The sequence below is a fragment of the Coregonus lavaretus genome (genome assembly GCF_964263955.1).
Source record: "Coregonus lavaretus genome assembly, chromosome: 38".
NCBI lineage: Eukaryota > Metazoa > Chordata > Actinopteri > Salmoniformes > Salmonidae > Coregonus > Coregonus lavaretus.
In genome coordinates, this window is record NC_140025.1 from 27,077,920 (window position 1) to 27,100,658 (window position 22,739).

The 22,739-nt window shown below is 45.1% G+C and overlaps 1 protein-coding gene across 3 annotated transcripts in view; it reads right to left on the reverse strand.

The window, feature by feature from the left end:
* cabp4 (calcium binding protein 4) overlaps nucleotides 1-22,739 on the reverse strand; it is a 32,815-nt gene that overhangs the window by 726 nt on the left and 9,350 nt on the right. For 2 of the 3 annotated variants that reach the window (XM_084154927.1, XM_084154929.1), the window contains exons 4-7: nucleotides 17,185-17,216; nucleotides 16,343-16,500; nucleotides 15,630-15,742; nucleotides 2,881-3,028 (exon numbers count right to left, since the gene is read on the reverse strand). In XM_084154927.1, coding sequence (XP_084011053.1) covers nucleotides 2,881-3,028; nucleotides 15,630-15,742; nucleotides 16,343-16,500; nucleotides 17,185-17,216 — 451 coding nt within the window. The remainder of the gene's footprint in view (nucleotides 1-2,880; nucleotides 3,029-15,629; nucleotides 15,743-16,342; nucleotides 16,501-17,184; nucleotides 17,217-22,739) is intronic. The other variant, XM_084154928.1, reaches the window with a different exon arrangement.

Below are 22,739 nucleotides of genomic sequence, written 5' to 3' on the forward strand. Positions count from 1 at the left end.
CATTTCCATTCTGGCCGCAGTTAATTACAAAAGCCAGGTGGTGATTGTTTGGATTCTGTACAGCACAGTGCCTGGGGGGGGTGAGGATGGGACCATTTTAGTTTTGAGGGTGACCCTTGATTTTATAGTCCTATATGACAGTCATTTTTACAGTAGTGTTTCTGCTCTATGAACCTTGTATTTACAAAAACAAAATGTGGCTACAGTGGGTACTTTATAGTAATCTAAAGAATTCATTAGGTGTAACGACCTAGTCATTTCTTAGTTAAAACTAAGTACATAGTGGGGCTGTAAAATGAAGTGTAACCAGTTAATTTGTGTCCAATTAGAGTTTCCAAGTCGAACCCAAGCCCATACCCCTACCTACCACTGGCCCCAGGCACTTGTATATCTGGAAGAATTGTACAGGTATGAAGCAATATGCTATAATCTACACCCAATCTATCTCATGGTATATTGCTTAAACCCACCTGATCCCCTCAGATCCATAGGTGTGCATAGGGTTGATGTTGAGACTATAGGGGTTGAATTGGAATTCATCCCACAACGTGGTCTCAGAACATTTAGTATTATTCTGTTCGTAAATCCAACACAGTCCATTTAGTATGATGTTACGTTTGGTATGGTTACCCAAAGGTTGTGAGTTCAAATCTCATCACAGACAACTTAGGAAATGTTCAACTACATTACATTACATTTTAGTCATTTAGCAGACGCTCTTATCCAGATCGACTTACATTATTTTATTTTTTATATTTTATACTGGCCCCCCGTGGGAAACGAACCCACAACCCTGGCATTGCAAACGCCATGCTCTACCAACTGAGCTACATCCCTATTTACTACTTGTAACTACTTAGCATGTTAGCTAACCCTGACCTTAACCCTTTTAGCTAACCCTTCCCCTAACCCTAACCTTAACCCTTTTAGCGAACCCTTCACCTAACCCTTTAACCTAACTCCTAAACTTAACCCTAACCTTAACCCTAACCCCTAGCCTAGCTAACGTTAGCCACCTAGCTAGAATTCGTAACATATCATACGTTTTGAAAATTCATAACATATAATACGAATTGTAATTAATAACATATCATACCAAAGGGATGATGGATTTACATACAGAATAATACGAAATGTTCTGAGACCAGGTTGCATCCCACCACCCCTCTCCTAAATCTCCCTTCCTGTGTAGCTACCCGTTCCTCCTTCCTCTGTTTCCCTGTCTGTAAAGTTCTCCGAACCAATCGGTTAACCAAGCATGACCGATCTCACTGTATCTCCTGCACCCTCAGCATGCCTCCCATCTGTCAATCAAACATCCATCGATCCACCTGTCATTCACAACATGGCTCCACCCAGTAGTAGCCATTAAACAACCATTGTCAGGTCCCATCCATCCCATCATTTCAGTGCCTCGGTCAATTCTGGTTACATTTTCCATTATGCTTCTTTAAGACCATGGCTGTTGAATGACTTATATGCTGTGTCCCAAATGGCACCCTATTCCCTAAAATAGTGCACTATGTATGGAATAGGGTGCCATTTGGATCTCAGCCAATGTCTTTTCTTCTAAAGCTATAGGTGTGCAACTTCAACAATTGATTGGAGAGATGGCTGGAGGGCTCAGTAAGAGGGATAGGCTAGTTGTATCATCCCAGGGGCTAATTGCTGATAATGCGTGGGCCACCTGCTTATTGATCCCCTGCTAACGCAGAGACTCCCATCCACGTTTCCAATGATTATTATTGATTGGGCCTTCGATTGGCTAGGACAAACACAAGCATGCGTTTGGGGTGGGCTTACTTACGGACCCGGGTCTCCCACAGGAGTAACCTTAGACCAAAATCAAATTCCCCCTTGGTCTGAGGGCAGACTCTGGTTTTGAAGTTCGCAGGCAGGCAGGGCTACCTCATCACATGACCATGAGCAACTCATGTCCGCTACATTCACACCTCCTTCCCCACAAGAGACCGCCCCATGTTGGGCGCCTATGTAACACACAGGATATGAACCCAGGTCTCCCACAGGAGCAACCAACATTTTAGACCAGGGATCATCAACTAGATTCAGCCACAAGCTGATTTTTTCATGAATGGATGATCAGGGGGCCGGAACATAATTACAAATAATTTGTAGACTGCAAATTGTTTGCAAGAAGCCCAAATAGATATAATACTTGTCTAAAACATAATCATTCCAAACCTTGCTTGCATTTGTTTACGATCACATACATCTCTCTATTATGCGTGGGAGTACTTTGGAACAGATTTCCAAAATTAAAATCACTTGGAGCTAATTTCCTGGTGTTTTTACAATATTTTATGTCTAACCAAAAATTATAATTAAAAAAACTAAAAACAATATAGATTTTTTTGCTCAGAAAACAGGGGGCCAAATAAAATCACCCACATGACAAATTCGTCTTGCATGCCACCAGTTGGGTAACCCTGTTTTAGACCATTAGACCAAGAGGAAAGGGCAGACACTGCTTTTGAAGTTCGCAGGCGGGGCTACCTTATCACGTGACCATGAGCAACCATGCCCGACTCATGTCTGCAATATGTGCACTGTAATGATTGCCTTAATGCACTACTGATGAGATTGGAATGGGTTATCCACCCACCTTACCTTCACAGTCCTCATCTCTGCTCTCTACTCCTCTACCCTCATTTCTCCTAGGACCTATTTTTTTTCTGTCCCCTCCCTCACCTATCCTTTCTCTTCTCCTGCCTTATCCTCTCTCCTCCCTCATCCTCTTCCCTCTCTTGACCCTTATCCCCTCTCCCATTCCCTCCCTCTTACCCCCTCCCTCTCTCCTCTCTCCTCTACCCCCCCATCCCTCATCCTGCCCCCCTTATCCAACTCCCCACCTCCCCTCACCGTCGAAGTCTATCCCACCGTCCTTGTTGAGGTCAATGTCCTGGAGGATCTCCTCCAGCTCCCCCTTCTTCAGCTTCTCGCCCAGCAGAGCCTTCATGCTGTCCTTCAGCTCCTCCAAGGTGATGCGCCCGTCCCCGTCGCTGTCAAACTGGGGGGAGAGGAGAGGAGGGGGAGAGGAGGGGAGATGATGATGATGATGATGATGACCGACAGATGGAGGGCAGTGGATGAAGATAATGATGATTATGCTGATTATGACTTTTATGTAGTAGATTATCAGTTACAATTAATGATGGTTAATTAAGTTAATTAAGTGGGTAGAAGGAACAAATCAGACCTGGTTAAAATACTTTCAGTTACTTGAGATGCGCTTGATTTAGTTTGCCCTGTGCAATTGAACCAATGCAATAACCCAAAAAAGTATAAACTCTAATACTTTCATGTTTTTCACGAAAGTCTAAACCAAACTCAGGGATTCAGAGATCATAAGGTGACTAGTCCTAACTATGAGATCTATGGCTTTGACCTTCTTGACCTTGAGTTCTCTCCGCCCCATACTAAAATGTGTAGAATTGCATAAAATGTGCTTAAAAAATGCAACATTTTCTCTACGCCCTATGGCAAAATGTGTAGAATGACAGAAAACTAACTTTAAAAGGTACATTTTTCTCTCCGCTGTCAATAGGCAGGGCCATTCAAATGTTTTGCCCGCAAGGTGGGGGTGGGGGGCAACCAAATTATCGCCTAGGGCCCCCAAAAGTCTAGGGCCCTGCTCTGGAATGAGATTGGTTTCAAACCATAATTTGTGTCAATTCTATTTTCAAATCAGTCAATTCAGGAAGTGACTTGGAATTCAAATAATTAAATTAAATATAAACTGTTTGTAAGTGAGCAGAAGATATTTCTGAACTTTTCTCAATTCATTCTGATGTTTGCCTGAGAGATTGAAATACTACGTGTGTTATTTTGTTTATTATATTTATTATTTTATTATTAATAAATTCTCATTCGCTCAACATGCCTCTACATCACTGGTCCGGCTGTCATGGGCCTCTCACTCCACCGGGTTACCACCTTAATTTTCTTCCACTCTGCTCACCACTCTCTCTACTCAGCCTAACTAGCTCCACCTGTCCCTGCTCTGCTCTGCTCTAATTACTCTGCCAGCTGCGCTGCATTACCCACTACCTCTCCCAGTATTTAAGGCCCTGTCTTTCAGCTCTCCGGTGTCAGATCGTCTGCAAAGCTCACACCCGGAACCTGTTTGCTCGCGCTTCTGGCTCACCCTGGTTTTGTGACCCCGGACCTGCCTGTTTTTTGGATACTCTTCTGCCTCAGGAGATCCAGACCTGCTTCTGCCATTACGACTCCTGACTACTCTTCAATCCCGGTAACTCTGACCAGCCTTCTGCCTTGCTACTACGTATTTTGGATTTCCCTTGAACTGTACTGCTGCCTTGTTTCATTCCGCCCTGTTGTGTCTGTGTCTCCCCCCCCCAGGACTTCTGGACCACCCACCACCGGCTTCATAGGACGCATCGCTGCCACTGGGGGGGGCACAGACCCAGCACATTGGACGGGATCCCTGTTACCCCTGGAGCCTTCATTCACTCCCTACTTCCCTTTTCCCTTAAGTTTAATAAACTTTCTGGTGTGACGCAATTGTGGTCCTCTGGTCGTCTGTCTGAACCGTGACAGTACGATCTGACCATTATGGACTCAGCGCACACTTTCCCCGACATGGAAACCGATGAGCATGAGCAGCAGTTCCAGCAGCAGCAACAACAACTCGCCATGATCATTCAACTCCTCACCAACCTTACCCCAGCCAGTCTGCCCACCAGCCCTGCCCCCGAGTTACCTGCCCCGGTCATTGCAGCCGCTGCTCCGGAACCCAAGATTGGAAACCCCGAGCGGTTCAACGGCGATTCAACCCAGGTCCGGCCATTCCTGACTAGCTGCCGACTTCAGTTCTCCTTGCAGCCAAGGACCTTCGCCACGGAGGGGGCTAAAGTTGGGTATGCCATCACTCACCTGACGGGCCGAGCTCGACTCTGGGGAACAGCAGAGTTCGAACGTCAAACCCCCGCATGTGCAACCTTCGACCTGTTTGCTGAGGAGATGCTGAAGGTGTTTGACCTGGATTCACCCACCGCAGAGGCGTCTCGTGAACTGTTCAGTATTCGACAAGGCAGACGTACAGTCGCAGACCATTCCATCGACTTCCGAACCCTGGCTAGACGAAGTTCTTGGAACACACCATCGTTGGTGGACGCGTTCTTCCATAGTTTGGCTGACTATATCAAGGACGAGTTGGTCTCCCATGAACTGCCTTCCACTCTTGATGAAGCCATCGCACTGACTGTCAGGATCGACAGAAGGATACAGACCCGTCGTCGTGAGAGGGGGCGCCAAGGTCCACCTACTACCGGCATTCGGAGAGATCCGACTGGGCTCCTGTCATCTACTGCCACTCACCCAGGTCAGCTTGATCAGTCTGAGCCTATGGAGATTGGGCGAGCCTCTCTCACTCCTGCAGAGCGCCAGCGCCGCTTCACCTCAAACCTCTGCCTCTATTGTGGAGGTGATGGACATCGTGTGGTAACCTGCCCTTTAAAGGGCCGAAGCTCACCGGGCATAGGGGGAGTCCGGTTGAGTTCAATGACCATCCAGTCCTCCGACCGCAAACCCCTGCTGCAAGTTCACCTCCGCCTCTCTGACTCAACTCACACCCTGGCTGCTCTGGTGGATTCTGGCGCCGAAGCCAACATAATGGACATCAAGCTGGCACGCCAACTGGGACTGGAGAACCTCCGTTTGACACCTCCTATTCCTGCCCGGGCACTGGACGGACACTTACTCGGATCGGTCACTCATGTCACGGCCCCGGTCTCGATGGGTCTGTCCGGAAACCATCAAGAAACTATCCAGTTTCACCTGCTCCCCTCTCCAGGCCAACCCCTCATCCTGGGTTACCCATGGCTCCGCCGGCACAACCCTCAGCTCGACTGGGTGACCGGGGTGATCAGGGAGTGGGGAGAGGACTGCCACCGAACCTGCCTGCTTGCTGCCGCACTACCCCCTCGGCCAGTACCTACTAACTCCGCTCCTGACCTCTCCAATGTCCCAGAATGCTACCATGGTCTCAGAGAGGTGTTTAACAAAGCAAGAGCCACATCTCTGCCCCCTCACCGACCGTACGACTGTGCCATCGACCTCCTCCCTGGAACAGCTCCTCCTAAGGGTTGTCTTTATTCGTTGTCTGCTCCTGAAAGAAAGTCCATGGAGGACTACATCAATGGCTCTCTGTCCGCAGGATTAATCCGTTCATCTTCATCTCCTGCTGGTGCTGGCTTCTTCTTTGTGGGGAAGAAGGACGGATCTCTTCGCCCCTGCATCGACTACAGGGGACTCAACGACATCACAGTGAAAAACCGTTACCCTCTGCCTCTGCTCACCTCTGCTTTTGAGTTGCTCCAGGGAGCCACTGTTTTTACCAAGTTGGATCTCAGAAACGCTTACCACCTAGTGCGGATCCGGGAGGGAGATGAATGGAAAACCGCATTCAATACACCAACAGGCCACTACGAGTATCTGGTTATGCCTTTTGGCCTCACCAATGCTCCTGCTGTGTTCCAGGCTCTAGTGAATGATGTACTGCGGGACATGTTAAACAAGTTTGTCTTCGTTTACCTGGATGACATCTTAATCTACTCCAGAAACCTGTCTGAACACACCCGCCATGTCCAGCAAGTCCTTCATCGTCTTCTGGAGAATTCCCTCTACGCCAAGGCAGAGAAATGTGAGTTTCACGTCAAGACAGTGGCCTTCCTGGGGTACATAGTGGCAGAGGGAAGTATCCAAATGGATCCTGCCAAGGTATCAGCAGTCACTTCATGGCCAGTTCCGGAGAACAGAAAGAAGCTGCAACAGTTTCTGGGGTTTGCTAACTTCTATAGGAAGTTTATCCGGAACTACAGTACCGTTGCTGCCCCTCTCACTGCTCTAACCAGCACCAAGCAACCCTTCACCTGGACCCCAGCAGCCGACAAAGCCTTCAGTACCCTCAAGGTGAGGTTCACCTCCGCTCCCATCCTCCAGATGCCTGATGTGGACCGGCAATTCATTGTGGAGGTGGACGCCTCGGATGTGGGAGTTGGTGCTGTGATTTCTCAGTGGGCTGCGGAGGATAGGAAGCTCCATCCCTGTGCCTTTTTCTCACGTCGGTTGTCCCCCTCTGAGTGCAATTACGACATAGGGAACCGTGAGCTGCTGGCTGTGAAGCTTGCCTTGGAGGAGTGGCGTCACTGGCTGGAGGGGTCCACCATTCCATTTCTCGTTTGGACCGATCATAAGAACTTGGAGTACATCCGCACGGCCAAACGGTTGAACTCCAGGCAGTCCCGCTGGGCCCTGTTCTTCACCAGGTTTAATTTCACTCTGTCATACCGGCCTGGATCACGCAACACCAAGCCAGACGCCCTCTCCCGTCAATTCCAGAAGGATGACACCCCCTCCAAGGACCCTGTGTCGATTCTGCCAAGTCCCTGCATCGTTGCAGCTCTGACCTGGGCTGTTGAGGAACAGGTGCTGGAGGCTCTCCGTAACCAGCCAGGTCCCAGCACTTGCCCAGCTGACCGCCTTTTTGTCCCCGAAGACCTGAGGTCCCAGGTCGTTCAGTGGGGACATGACTCCCGCCTAGCTTGTCACCCTGGCTCCACCCGCACTTACAACCTGCTCGCCCAGAGGTTCTGGTGGCCCTCTCTGAGGAAGGATGTACGGGAATTCGTCCAAGCCTGCCCCATCTGCAACCAACACAAGTCGTCCTGCCAGCCCCCAGCCGGATTGCTGCAGCCCCTGCCTGTGCCCAGACGTCCCTGGTCTCACATCGCCCTTGACTTTGTCACGGGGCTGCCCCCTTCAAGTGGCATGACCGTCATTCTCACCATCGTTGACCGTTTCAGCAAGATGGCACACTTCATTCCCCTCCCCAAGCTCCCAACCGCCAAGGAGACCGCCCAGGTGGTCCTGGAACACGTCTTCCGGATCCACGGACTGCCAAAGGATGTAGTTTCTGACCGTGGTCCACAATTCTCCTCCGCTTTTTGGAAGGAGTTCTGTCACCTGCTGGGAGCCACAGTCAGTCTGACTTCCGGATTCCATCCCCAATCCAATGGGCAGTCAGAGCGGGCTAATCAGGAGCTCGAGAAGGCACTGCGATGCATGACTTCACGCAACCCCCACTCCTGGTCGCAGCAATTGACATGGGTGGAGTACGCACACAATTCTCTGACCTGCTCTGCCATCGGTATGTCCCCTTTCCAATGTGTTTATGGATACCAGCCTCCTCTATTTGCCAGCCAGGAAGAGGAGGTTACTTGCCCATCTGCACTTGCTTTTGCCCGTCGATGTCGCCGCACCTGGTCACAAGCCCGAGCCACACTCCTCAGATCCGTTGCCAGCTACACTACCGGGGCCAACCGTCGGAGAATTCCTGCTCCCACCTACCATGTTGGTCAAAGGGTGTGGTTGTCATCGAAGAACCTGCCACTCAGGGTGGAGTCGCAGAAGCTGGCACCTCGGTTCATTGGCCCATTCCCTATCATAAGAGTGATTAGCCCAACTGCTGTCCGGCTCCAACTGCCTAATTCCCTGAGGGTGCACCCCACTTTCCATGTGTCTAAGATTAAGCCCATCCATGAGAGTCCGCTGGCCCCTGCTGCGCCTGGTCCTCCTCCTCCACGGCTCGTCGATGGTGGTCTGGTTTACACCGTCCGCCGCCTGCTTCGGTCCAGACGGAGGGGTAGGGGTCTCCAGTACCTCATTGACTGGGAGGGCTATGGACCTGAGGAAAGGACCTGGGTGCCAGCTAGTCGGATTGTGGATAGGACTCTCATCACCGCTTTCCACCAACGGCATCCTGATCAACCTGCAATCCGTAGGGGCCGCCCCAGAGGGGTCCCTAACCGTCCTGCCCGCTCGGCTTCCTGTCCTGTGCCTGATCCTGTCTCGGGACCTGTCCCATCTCCCGACCACGGCCCTCCGGCTTCCTCCGAGGATGAGGACGTTCACTCGGACCGTTCGGAGGAGTTCTAGCCCTCCTCCGGCTCCCCTCCTCCCGCCCGGCGTGGTGTTGCTCTTGGGACTTCTGGGGCCGTCCCTTGGGGGGGGGGTTCTGTCATGGGCCTCTCACTCCACCGGGTTACCACCTTAATTTTCTTCCACTCTGCTCACCACTCACTCTACTCAGCCTAACTAGCTCCACCTGTCCCTGCTCTGCTCTGCTCTAATTACTCTGCCAGCTGCGCTGCATTACCCACTACCTCTCCCAGTATTTAAGGCCCTGTCTTTCAGCTCTCCGGTGTCAGATCGTCTGCAAAGCTCACACCCGGAACCTGTTTGCTCGCGCTTCTGGCTCACCCTGGTTTTGTGACCCCGGACCTGCCTGTTTTTTGGATACTCTTCTGCCTCAGGAGATCCAGACCTGCTTCTGCCATTACGACTCCTGACTACTCTTCAATCCCGGTAACTCTGACCAGCCTTCTGCCTTGCTACTACGTATTTTGGATTTCCCTTGAACTGTACTGCTGCCTTGTTTCATTCCGCCCTGTTGTGTCTGTGTCTCCCCCCCCCAGGACTTCTGGACCACCCACCACCGGCTTCATAGGACGCATCGCTGCCACTGGGGGGGGCACAGACCCAGCACATTGGACGGGATCCCTGTTACCCCTGGAGCCTTCATTCACTCCCTACTTCCCTTTTCCCTTAAGTTTAATAAACTTTCTGGTGTGACGCAATTGTGGTCCTCTGGTCGTCTGTCTGAACCGTGACACCGGCTCACTAAAGGTATGGTCTGGCTCGTCTACAAAAATTGCAACAAATGTATCAATTGCTCGAGCCATTTAAACTTTTCTGTGCCAGTTCAACTGTCAGCCCAATATACAGTGGGGAAAAAAAGTATTTAGTCAGCCACCAATTGTGCAAGTTCTCCCACTTAAAAAGATGAGAGAGGCCTGTAATTTTCATCATAGGTACACGTCAACTATGACAGACAAATTGAGAAAATAAAATCCAGAAAATCACATTGTAGGATTTTTAATGATTTTATTTGCAAATTATGGTGGAAAATAAGTATTTGGTCACCTACAAACAAGCAATATTTCTGGCTCTCACAGACCTGTAACTTCTTCTTTAAGAGGCTCCTCTGTCCTCCACTCGTTACCTGTATTAATGGCACCTGTTTGAACTTGTTATCAGTATAAAAGACACCTGTCCACAACCTCAAACAGTCACACTCCAAACTCCACTATGGCCAAGACCAAAGAGCTGTCAAAGGACACCAGAAACAAAATTGTAGACCTGCACCAGGCTGGGAAGACTGAATCTGCAATAGGCAAGCAGCTTGGTTTGAAGAAATCAACTGTGGGGGCAATTATTAAGAAATGGAAGACATACAAGACCACTGATAATCTCCCTCGATCTGGGGCTCCACGCAAGATCTCACCCCGGGGGTCAAAATGATCACAAGAACGGTGAGCAAAAATCCCAGAACCACACGGGGGGACCTATTGAATGACCTGCAGAGAGCTGGGACCAAAGTAACAAAGCCTACCATCAGTAACACACTACGCCGCCAGGGACTCAAATCCTGCAGTGCCAGACGTGTCCCCCTGCTTAAGCCAGTACATGTCCAGGCCCGTCTGAAGTTTGCTAGAGTGCATTTGGATGATCCAGAAGAGGATTGGGAGAATGTCATATGGTCAGATGAAACCAAAATAGAACTTTTTGGTAAAAACTCAACTCGTCGTGTTTGGAGGACAAAGAATGCTGAGTTGCATCCAAAGAACACCATACCTACTGTGATGCATGGGGGTGGAAACATCATGCTTTGGGGCTGTTTTTCTGCAAAGGGACCAGGACGACTGATCCGTGTAAAGGAAAGAATGAATGGGGCCATGTATCGTGAGATTTTGAGTGAAAACCTCCTTCCATCAGCAAGGGCATTGAAGATGTAACGTGGCTAGGTCTTTCAGCATGACAATGATCCCAAACACACCGCCCGGGCAATGAAGGAGTGGCTTCGTAAGAAGCATTTCAAGGTCCTGGAGTGGCCTAGCCAGTCTCCAGATCTCAACCCCATAGAAAATCTTTGGAGGGAGTTGAAAGTCCGTGTTGCCCAGCGACAGCCCCAAAACATCACTTCTCTAGAGGAGATCTGCATGGAGGAATGGGCCAAAATACCAGCAACAGTGTGTGAATACCTTGTGAAGACTTACAGAAAATGTTTGCCCTGTGTCATTGCCAACAAAGGGTATATAACAAAGTATTGAGAAACTTTTGTTATTGACCAAATACTTATTTTCCACCATAATTTGCAAATACATTCATAAAAAATCCTACAATGTGATTTTCTGGAGAAAAAAAAATCTCATTTTGTCTGTCATAGTTGACGTGTACCTGTGATGAAAATTACAGGCCTCTCTCATCTTTTTAAGTGGGAGTACTTGCACAATTGGTGGCTGACTAAATACTTTTTTCCCCCACTGTAACTAGCTAGCTAGCTAGTAGCACCAATAGCTAGGAGGTTCAATGCACACGTTTTATCTCAAAATCAAATAATTTCTGGGTAACAATCAAATACATTACTATGATTGTTTTCAATTAAAATGGTAAAAGAGAAACAAAAATAGCTTCATTGCCATATCACCAGGCAGGCCAGAACTCCATCCCACGAAAACAGGCTGTTTTCAAACTCCTCTTAGACTACATTTACATTTTAGTCATTTAGCAGACGCTTTTATCCAGAACGACTTACAGTTAGAGTGCATACATTTTCATACTGGTCCCCCTGGCCCCCCGTGGGAATCGAACCCACAACCCTGGCGTTGCAAGCACCATGCTCTACCAACTGAGCTACACGGGGCCACACTATAGGGCATTATCATAATTTTCACAATTTCACAGCATTATTCTTGTGTTTAATGCGTATATATACAGTACCAGTCAAAAGTTTGGACACACCTACTCATTCCATACATTGTAGAATAATAGTGAAAACATCAAAACTATGAAATAACACATATGGAATCATGTAGTAACCAAAAAAGTGTTTCTACAAATCAAATATATTTTATATTTGAGATTCTTCAAAGTAGCCACCCTTTGCCTTGATGACAGCTTTACACACTCTTGGCATTATCTCAACCAGCTTCATGAGGTAGTCACCTGGAATGCATTTCAATTAACAGGTGTGCCTTGTTAAAAGTTAATTTGTGGAATTTCTTTCTTTAATGCGTTTGAGCCAATCAGTTGTGTTGTGACAAGGTAGGGGTGGTATACAGAAGATAGCCCTATTTGGTAAAAGACCAAGTCCATATTATGGCAAGAACAGCTCAAATAAGCAAAGAGAAACAACAGTCCATCATTACTTTAAGACATGAAGGTCAGTCAATCCGGAAATTTCAAGAACTTTGAAAGTTTCTTCAAGTGCAGTCACAAAAACCATCAAGTGCTATGATGAGACTGGCTCTCATGAGGACCGCCACAGGAAAGGAAGACACAGAGTTACATCTGCTGCAGAGGATAAGTTCATTAGAGTTAACTGCACCTCAGATTGCAGCCCAAATAAATGCTTCACAGAGTTCAAGTAAGAGACACATCTCAACATCAACTGTTCAGAGGAGACTGCGTGAATCAGGCCTTCATGGTCAAATTGCTGCAAAGAAACCACTACTAAAGGACACCAATAATAAGAAGAGACTTGCTTGGGCCAAGAAACACGAGCAATGGACATTAGACCGGTGGAAATCTGCCCTTTGGTCTGATGAGTCCAAATGTGAGATTTTTGGTTCCAACCGCCGTGTCTTTGTGAGACGCAGAGTAGGTAAACGGATGATCTCCGCATGTGTGGTTCCCACCGTGAAGCATGGAGGGGTTAAGGGGTGTGAATACTTTCTGAAGGCGCTGTAGCTAGCTAGTCAGATAAGGACCGAGAGTAATAGAGAAATGAAATGGAGGTCAACAAGCAAGAAGGACAAGAAATAGATGGAGGTGTGTGTGAGCAGATGTTCGCCTATTTAAAAAGGTTACATTGTTGCATGTTATTTAAAAACTTTCACTCTGTTTCACAACAGAAACAGAGGACAGGGAAGTGGAGGACAAGCAAGAGGACGAGGGACAGGTAGATAGATGTGCCACTGCAGTGCGAGCAGATGTTACAAAGGTAGGTTGAAGTGACAGCGTTTTAACTACTTTGCAGATATGAAACAAACAGACAATGCTAATATCAGTACAACATATCAAATTCCCAGTCTATGCTTCAAAACCAACGTTATAAGACGTTTTAATAATAGGTTCTATTTGACTCAAAATTCCATGACGTTCAGTAAGGCATTATTGGCAGAATAGATGGATGCAGGTCAATGCATGATTAATGTAATTCACCAATACATTTCTTGGTAGTCCAAAAGGTATTGCTATCAGGTTGTAAATCACAGTTGGCCTGGTACATTGTTTGCTGCTTCCACACATTCGGGATGCATTGTTTCAGTTTCAATGACTCAATATTTGGAAGAAAAAAAAACGGATGACTGTAAGTAAGTCTGGGAATGTCAATACAATAAAACTAGCAAGGGCAATGATCATAAGTCTGTCATAACGTGGCTAATAGGCTAGCGCACATGTGTCAAACACAAGGCCCACGGGCCGAATTGGACACACAAGCGAGTATAAAAGAGTCAACAGTTGTCTCATCTACTTTATGAAATTACAGCCTAATGCTGCTTGCTTAGTTGAATTCAACTTCAATTGCGCTGCTGTCGTGTGTCCGGTTTACAGCTAGCAGTGGAGGGAAAGTGTACAGACACATGCCACAGTCCTAGCTAGGCTACTAAAATGTTGCACTCTGGCTTCGGTTTTAAAGCTTGAGAATGAATAACTAAAAACTAAACCTGCAATACAACCATGCAAAGGAGAAACATGTAGGCCTATTACAGCACCATTTGAACAGCAGCCTTGCAACACAACTACAGTACATTAGGAGCGCACCATACAGCAATGCTGCATTCAACATGTTTTAAGTGTAGACGTTACAACAACCTACAGTGAGGGAAAAAAGTATTTGATCCCCTGCTGATTTTGTACGTTTGCCCACTGACAAAGAAATGATCAGTCTATAATTTTAATGAATAACAACAAAAAAATCCAGAAAAACGCATGTCAAAAATGTTATAAATTGATTTGCATTTTAATGAGGGAAATAAGTATTTGACCCCTCTGCAAAACATGACTTAGTACTTGGTGGCAAAACCCTTGTTGGCAATCACAGAGGTAAGACGTTTCTTGTAGTTGGCCACCAGGTTTGCACACATCTCAGGAGGGATTTTGTCCCACTCCTCTTTGCAGATCTTCTCCAAGTCATTAAGGTTTCGAGGCTGACATTTGGCAACTCGAACCTTCAGCTCCCTCCACAGATTTTCAATGGGATTATGGTATGGAGACTGGCTAGGCCACTCCAGGACCTTAATGTGCTTCTTCTTGTGCCACTCCTTTGTTGCCTTGGCCGTGTGTTTTGGGTCATTGTCATGCTGGAATACCCATCCACGACCCATTTTCAATGCCCTGGCTGAGGGAAGGAGGTTCTCACCCAAGATTTGACAGTACATGGCCCTGTCCATCGTCCCTTTGATGCGGTGAAGTTGTCTTGTCCCCTTCGCAGAAAAACACCCCAAAAGCATAATGTTTCCACCTCCATGTTTGACGGTGGGGATGGTGTTCTTGGGGTCATAGACAGCATTCTTCCTCCTCAAAACATGGCAGGTTGAGTTGATGCCAAAGACCACCACAACACTTTCACCCAGTTCTCCTCTGAATCATTCAGATGTTCATTGGCAAACTTCAGACGATGTATATGTGCTTTCTTGAGCAGGGGGACCTTGCGGGCACTGCAGGATTTCAGTCCTTCATGGTGTAGTGTGTTACCAATTGTTTTCTTGGTGACTATGGTCCCAGCTGCCTTGAGATCATTGACAAGATCCTCCTGTGTAGTACTGGGCTGATTCCCCACCGTTCTCATGATCATTGCAACTCCACGAGGTGAGATCTTGCATGGAGCCCCAGGCCGAGGGAGATTGACAGTTATTTTGTGGTTCGTCCATTTGCGAATAATCGCACCAACTGTTGTCACCTTCTCACCAAGCTGCTTGGCGATGGTCTTGTAGCCCATTCCAGCCTTGTGTAGGTCTACAATCTTGTCCCTGACATCCTTGCATAGCTCTTTGATCTGGGCCATGGTGGAGAGTTTGGAATCTGATTAATTGATTGCTTCTGTGGACAGGTGTCTTTTATACAGGTAACAAACTGAGATTAGGAGCACTCCCTTTAAGAGTGTGCTCCTGATCTCAGCTCGTTACCTGTATAAAAGACACCTGGGAGCCAGAAATCTTTCTGATTGAGAGGTGGTCAAATACTTATTTCCCTCAATAAAATGCAAATCAATTTATAACATTTTTGACATGCGTTTTTCTGGATTTTTTTGTTGTTATTCTGTCTCTCACTGTTCAAATAAACCTACCATTAAAATGATACACTGATCATTTCTTTGTCTGTGGGCAAACGTACAAAATCAGCAGGGGATCAAATACTTTTTTCCCACAATCTTATGGATCTTGCACACTTCCTAGGGGCTCTCTCATCTGTTTGAAAACACACTTCTTATGGCTTTTCCATACTTCCTTGTGTCTTTCTCTCACCTGTTTGAAAGCACTGCGTACCTCCCTCATCCCCATCATGTGAGCCGTCTCAGCCAGCATCCTAGGGCCCATCAGCTCAGTACAGAAATCATCAAAGTCCACGTGACCGCCCCCTACAGAGAGGGAGACATCAGATTACACACACACACACACACACACACACAAACACACACACACACACACACAGACACACACACACACACACACACACAAAGCACCCTTCCACCTGACATCAATCAAATACATAATGTCCCAATCTTCAAAAACAGACAGTCTCACGCACACGTGTCACACATGCACACACACTACCCCCTCCTCTAACTTCATAGAGGGAGACATCAATCATACACACATGCACGGACCCCTGAGAGAGACATGAGTCAAACACGTCACGCACACACATAGACACACACACACCAAAGGAGGCTGGTGGGAGGAGCTATAGGAGGACGGGCTCATTGTAATGTCTGGAATGGAATACATGGAACGGTATCAAACACATCAAACATATGGAAACCACATGTTTGACTCTGACTCTTCCAATAATTCCATTCCAGCCATTACAATTAGCCCGTCCTCCTATAGCTTCTCCCACCAGCCTCCTCTGACACACCTACACACACACACACACACACACACACACACCACTAACCCCCCCGCACACACAAACACACACCACTAACCCCTCCGCACACACAAACACACACGCTCACATTTCATCTTGATCTGCTGTATAATCTCTATGAGCTCCATCTCAGTGGGCATGTATCCCATGGTCCTCATACAGTCGGCCACGTCCTTGTAATGCAGGAAGCCATCCCCATCGTAGTCAAACTCCTTAAAGGCCACCTGCAGCTCTGAGACACTCACGCATGCACGTACACACACACACACACACACACACACACACCAACAACCATGTGTATACACACCAACAACCATGTGTATAATGTTATAATATTTGCAGTTTTCAAAAATTGTGGTGCAGTGGTTTTCGAGCAGCTCCTAAACTCGTATTGCTGAATGATGTTTCAAGAAGCTAATAGCTAGTAACACTTACAAGCTACGACTGTGTCCTGTATGACTTACGAGGGTAAGTGGAGCTTATGAGAGACTCAAGCCTTATGGGTAATAAGCTGTATGCCTGTAGAATATTTAGTTTCTTAAAACGTCTTATAATATTGCTTTCATTAGTACTAGTAATTTCACTAACAAAGGTTTAAAGATATACTCAGCAATATGACATCAGTTGGCCGATTTCTTGCTTACAGACATCAACAACAACTGCATTGACATCTGCAAAGAATGCCTCAAATTGGCTCTTCCAAATTGGCACCCTCCCTTGAGGCCTAGCCACGTTGGGGCGGGCCAATAGTCATTCTTGGATGATTATAATTTTGTTGATGTTGATTTATGTATGCAGGTAGTCGCCTCGCTGTGTATGAAGACGTCATATCGCTGGCACTACCCTTAAGTGAGCTGGTAAAATGGACTCTCGCCCACTGCGTGGGCTGCACTTGCATAGTGCATTTCTATAATCAATAACAAAGACTTACCATCCAACTCCTCAGGCATCAGCTCCCTATCCTGCAGTAAACAGATAGAGGGAGATTAAGAGAGATCATGAGTGTGTTCTGTAAATCTCTGCTCCATTAAAGCAGAGTAGTCCCTTGAGAAATATACTCCACTTTAATCAGTTTGTGTTATTTTATTTTTACTGGCGTATTATGGTAACATGCATATCATATCAACCACCGCAGCACTCCTGACAGAGACCCTAATTGGATTACTCCATGACATGCCTTTCTAATCTGAGCAATGATACACACACAAAGTGCAGCTACCGTACTCTCAATAACTCTCTCTCTCTCTCTCTCTCTCTCTCTCTCTCTCTCTCTCTCTCTCTCTCTCTCTCTCTCTCTCTCTCTCTCTCTCTCTCTCTCTCTCTCTCTCTCTCTCTCTCTCTCTCTCTCACACAAACACACACATTGCATATGCACATACACACACTACTTATTACAGTTTTTCTCAATTGCTAAAACACTAAAACCCATTGGCTGAACAAAGTTCTCAGTTGCCTGGACTCATTTAGCTAATAATGCATTCTATTGTCAATACCTTAAACCATTTCACATGGTAAAACACAATTTGCAGATCTCACTTAGACTTTTCAGCAAAACTCTAAACACATTCTCATTCTCAAAACACATTCTGCACTCTAATGCACATGTCATCCATACTGGTAAACACAAGTGGCAACAATCAAATACAAATAGAGAACACATGTCATTGATTTAACACAACCACTCAAAATGGATTTAACCTGTTTCAAATTATGCGACACAACCAATGTAAGCCAGTTCAGAGAGCAAACAGGTTGTTGAAGGTGGGAAGGAGAAAGTCTGAGAATGGATAGAAGAAACAATGTGAGAGGACGAGGACGAGAGCATATGCGAGGAGGACGAAGAGGAAGAGGAAGACAAAGAGTGGAAATATCTGATGAAATTCGAGCAACAGTCATAGACCATGTTCTTGTCCATGGACTGACAATGAGGGAAGCAGGACTTAGAGTGCAACCCAATTTGAGCCGATTTTCTGTGTCCACCATAGTAAGGACATTCAGAGAAGAGAACAGGTACAGTATACTACTGTATTTTTGTAATTGCAAATTTACTGTACTACACTATATGCAGCTGGTTCAATAGACATTTGTAAAGTTAATCACTGTATGTATTGTACTGCATGAATATGTTTTGTAACTGCATAACTACTTTTTGTAGAATTGCAAGGCTGCCACATGCAGGTGGAAGGACAGCTATATTCACTCGGGAGCAAGAGGCCGTTATAGTTGGCATGGTCCTTCAAGATAATGCAATACGACTCAGAGAAATCCAGGAACGAGTGAATCGACAGTGTGAGTATCATGTACATTCAGAAACATTTACTGTAATCCAGATTGTCTACAGTACTAACACATACTATGTGAATGACATTACTCTTCAGTACATACAATGTATGTGAATCAGAAGTGCATACAGTAGGCCTAATTGTACTCTACAGTATAGCACTGTCTCTGTACGACTTACAAAATCCTACATACAGTATATTGTATTTCTACACAGACAATGTTTGACTTGGAATCCTTGGACAGACCCCATGAGTTCATCTTTGTCGATAAAGCAGGCTTCAATCTAACAAAGAGGAGAAGGAGAGGCCGAAACATGATTGGACAGCGGGCCATTGTTGAAGTCCCTGGTCAACGAGGTGGCAATGTCACAATCTGTGCTGCCATCAGCAACCATGGTGTTCTACATCACCATGTTACACTCGGGCCATATAACACCCAGCACCTTCTAAGATTTATTGGCAATCTAAATATATTTTATTTGAGCAGCAGGTTCAAGAGCAGCAGGGTCAAGAGCGAAATGAGAATCCCATTCCCACCTATGTGATAGTGTGGGACAATGTCAGTTTCCACCGAGCTGCTCAGGTAAGGGAATGGTTTAACATCAATGGGCAGTTTATGAACTTGTACCTCCCTCCATACTCGCCTTTCCTGAATCCGATTGAGAAGTTTTTCTCCTCTTGGAGATGGAAAGTGTATGATAGACAACCCTACACCAGAGTAAATCTGCTGCAAGCCATGGATTTAGCCTGTGGTGATATAGGTGAGGAATCATGTCAGGGCTGGATACGGCACACAAGAGGCTTCTTCCTCCGTTGCCTCAGGAGGGACAATATTGCTTGTGATGTCGACGAAGTGCTCTGGCCTGACCCAGCCCAAAGACAAGAAGAAGCACATTGATCACATGTTTACTCCTTTGATTTTTGTCCCTTTTAGTATTGTATACTGTAGTACAGTGCATTGTAGGCTGTATACTGTACAATGGACAAATTGTATGGCCCTGAACATTGTGCTTTCCATTTGTTAACAGTACTGACTGCTCAATAGATTTTGACTGGTTGCAGGTTCATATCAACAAAGAACAATAATTACAGTATCACAGAGACAAAGGACAAGTTTGTGAGATGCAGAGTACAGTACTGTAAAAATAGGGGTACAAGGAGGAGGAAGAACAAAAAACAAAATTGCAAAGAGCAAAGCAGAGTAGTCATTTCTGATCAATTTTGATACTACTATGATAGAACATGTTTTCGTTCATCAAAAGACAATGACGGAAAAATATGACATTTGTTTTGAGATTAAAAATGTACTTCTCCCTTTGAACAATGTGTTTTCTATTTTTCGGTGTATTGTTTACTGACTGCTTGAGAGTGTATATCATTTTGATCACTTTGTTTATGATTTGAGAGCAGTGTTTGATTTTGAACACAGGTAAAACTGTTTTGAGGCAAATGTTTCATTTTGCGAGAGGAGTCAGAGGTTTTGTTAAAAGTGCTTGAAGATGAGGTTTTGTGTTTAATGTTTTCAAGAAATGGAGTAAGGTTTCAGAAATTGTGTTTTAGAAATTGAGAGAAACTGTAACACACGCTATCCCTCTCACCTCAGGTCGTTAATGTACACATACATAACTTAATACCACCCTTTACTCAAGATAAGAGACAAGTGTTTCCCCCATATTAATTTAGCAGGAGTGCACCGCCACTGCTAAATCGTGGCCGCCACTGCAAACATATACAGTGGGGTCCGAAATGATTGACACCCTTGAGTAATAATGACTGTATAAAATAAATAATTATAAATACTAAGCTATACTGTATATATTATATGGAAAAAAATGAAATTATATTATTTTATACTAGTACAATTGCTCAGAGAAATAGATTTTGTTCAACAAGTAATATATTTAGTTTTTCACAAAAAGGTAGGGGTCAAAATTATTGACACCCTTAAAGATTCTTATAAATATAGTAGTCAAAGGTTGAGTATTTGGTCCCATATTCCTAGCACGCAATGACTCCATCAAGCTTGTGACTTTACAAACATGGATGCTTGTTGGTTGCAAGATCATAACCTCAAGACATGCTAACCCCTCCCCATTACCAATAACAGGGAAGGTTTCATGTATTGGAGGTATGATATTTGACCCTCTAATTTTCTCACTCATCATTATTCACGATTCATTCAGGATTATCCGTAATCATGGTAGCATCCACATTCATGTAGAAGTGTTTAGAAATATATTATATTCTTATTTACAATAAAAGTGACTCCGAAATGACCCAATACATTATTTACCATTAATTTCTATTGGGTACAGAATTATCTGGAACAGAACCAAAACGAACTGCAAATGCATCCAACAAGGTTATAGAGTCACAAACTTGATGTAGTCATTGCGTGCTAGGAATATGGGACCAATTACTACTTTATTTATAAGAATTATAAGAATTTTGACCCCTACCTTTTTGAGAAGAAAATGTATTACTTGTTAAACAAAAAGATTTTGAGCATACAATATACTGTACCTCAGTATTATAATTATTTATTTTATACAGTCATTATTGCTCATCTTAATCAAGGGTATCAATAATTTTTGACTCCAGTCTACACACCCCTTGCACAGTCTTCACATTTTGCTGCTTTAAAATTACATCTAAAAAGGGACTTTAGCTTTTTTTCCTGACAGATCTAAACAACCTATTCCACATGTTCAAAGTGAAAGACATTCATTGAACATTTTCCAAATTAAGTAAAAATGAAAAAGAAAAATGTTGATTGCTTATGTCTTCACACCCGAGAGTTAATACTTGGTGGAAGCACCTTTGGCAGCCAATACAGCTGTTAATCATTTTTAATATGATTTTATTTGTATAACTCTTAGGGAAACATACTTGTTTTTTGTCAAAATTACACAAGCTCTGTAAATTTGGTTGGGAATCATAGATGGACAGCAATATTTAAACTTTGACTCTTATTTTGAAGCAATTTTCAATCAGAAGTTAGACTGGACCACTCAGCAACACTCAACACCTCTTAGAAAATGTCATTCTGGTGTGTCTTTGGCTTAAATAAAATAGTAATTCTCCCGCTGAAAAAAAAAGACAGAGGCAGGGTTTCTGCTAACTTTTTATCTGGGCTTTGCTCCTTTCATGTTTATTTTGTTCCTGACAAACTCCCCAGTCCCTCCCGGTGACAAACATACCCATAACACGATGCTGCCAGGAATGCAGTGTTTGGTTTTCGCCAGGTATAATGGGACCCATGTCATCCAAAAAGTTATAATTTTGACTCATCTGTCCATAGAACATTCTTCCAAGAGTCTTGATGATCATCCAGGTGCTTTTTGGCACACTTGAGTCAACTTTTTGGACGACATGGGTCCCATTATGTCTGGCGAAAACCAAACACTGCATTCCACAGTAAGAACCTCATACCAATGGTCAAGCATGGTGGTGGTAGTGTGATGGTTTGGGGATGCTTTGCTGCCTCAGGATCTGGATGACTTTCCTTAATAGAAGGAACAATGAATTCTGCTCTGTATCAGAGAATTCTACAGGAGAATGTCAGGCCACCCGTCTGTGAGCTGAAGCTGAAGCGCAGCTTGGTCATGCAGCAAGATAATGATCCAAAACACACAAATCAAATCTACATGAAAATGGCTAAAAAGCTAATCATCCACAAATGTTGTTGCGTTAAAGCAGTTCTGCATGGAAGAGTGGGCCAAAATTCCTCCACAGCGACATGAGAGACTGATCAACAACTACAGGAAGCGTTTGGTTGGAGTCATTGCAGCTAAAGGAGGCACAAACACTTATTGAGTGTAAGGGGGCAATTACTTTTTCCCACAGGGGCTTTGGGTGTTGAATAATAAGTGTGTAATTGTTGTGTTATTTGTTCACTCAGGTTCCCTTTATCTAATATTAGGTTTTGGTTGAAGATGTGATAACATTCAGTATAAAAAATATGCAAAAGTAGAGAAAATTAGAAAGGCGGCAAACACTTTTTCACAGCACTGTATATACAATGCATTCGGAAAGTATTCAGACCCCTTCAGTTTTTCTACATTTTGTTACGTTACAGGCTTATTCCGAAATGAATTACATTTTAAAAAATGACCTCATCAATCTAAACAAAATACTCCATACTGACAAATCGAAAACTGTTTTTTATAAATTTTTGCAAATGTATACAAAATAAAAAACAGA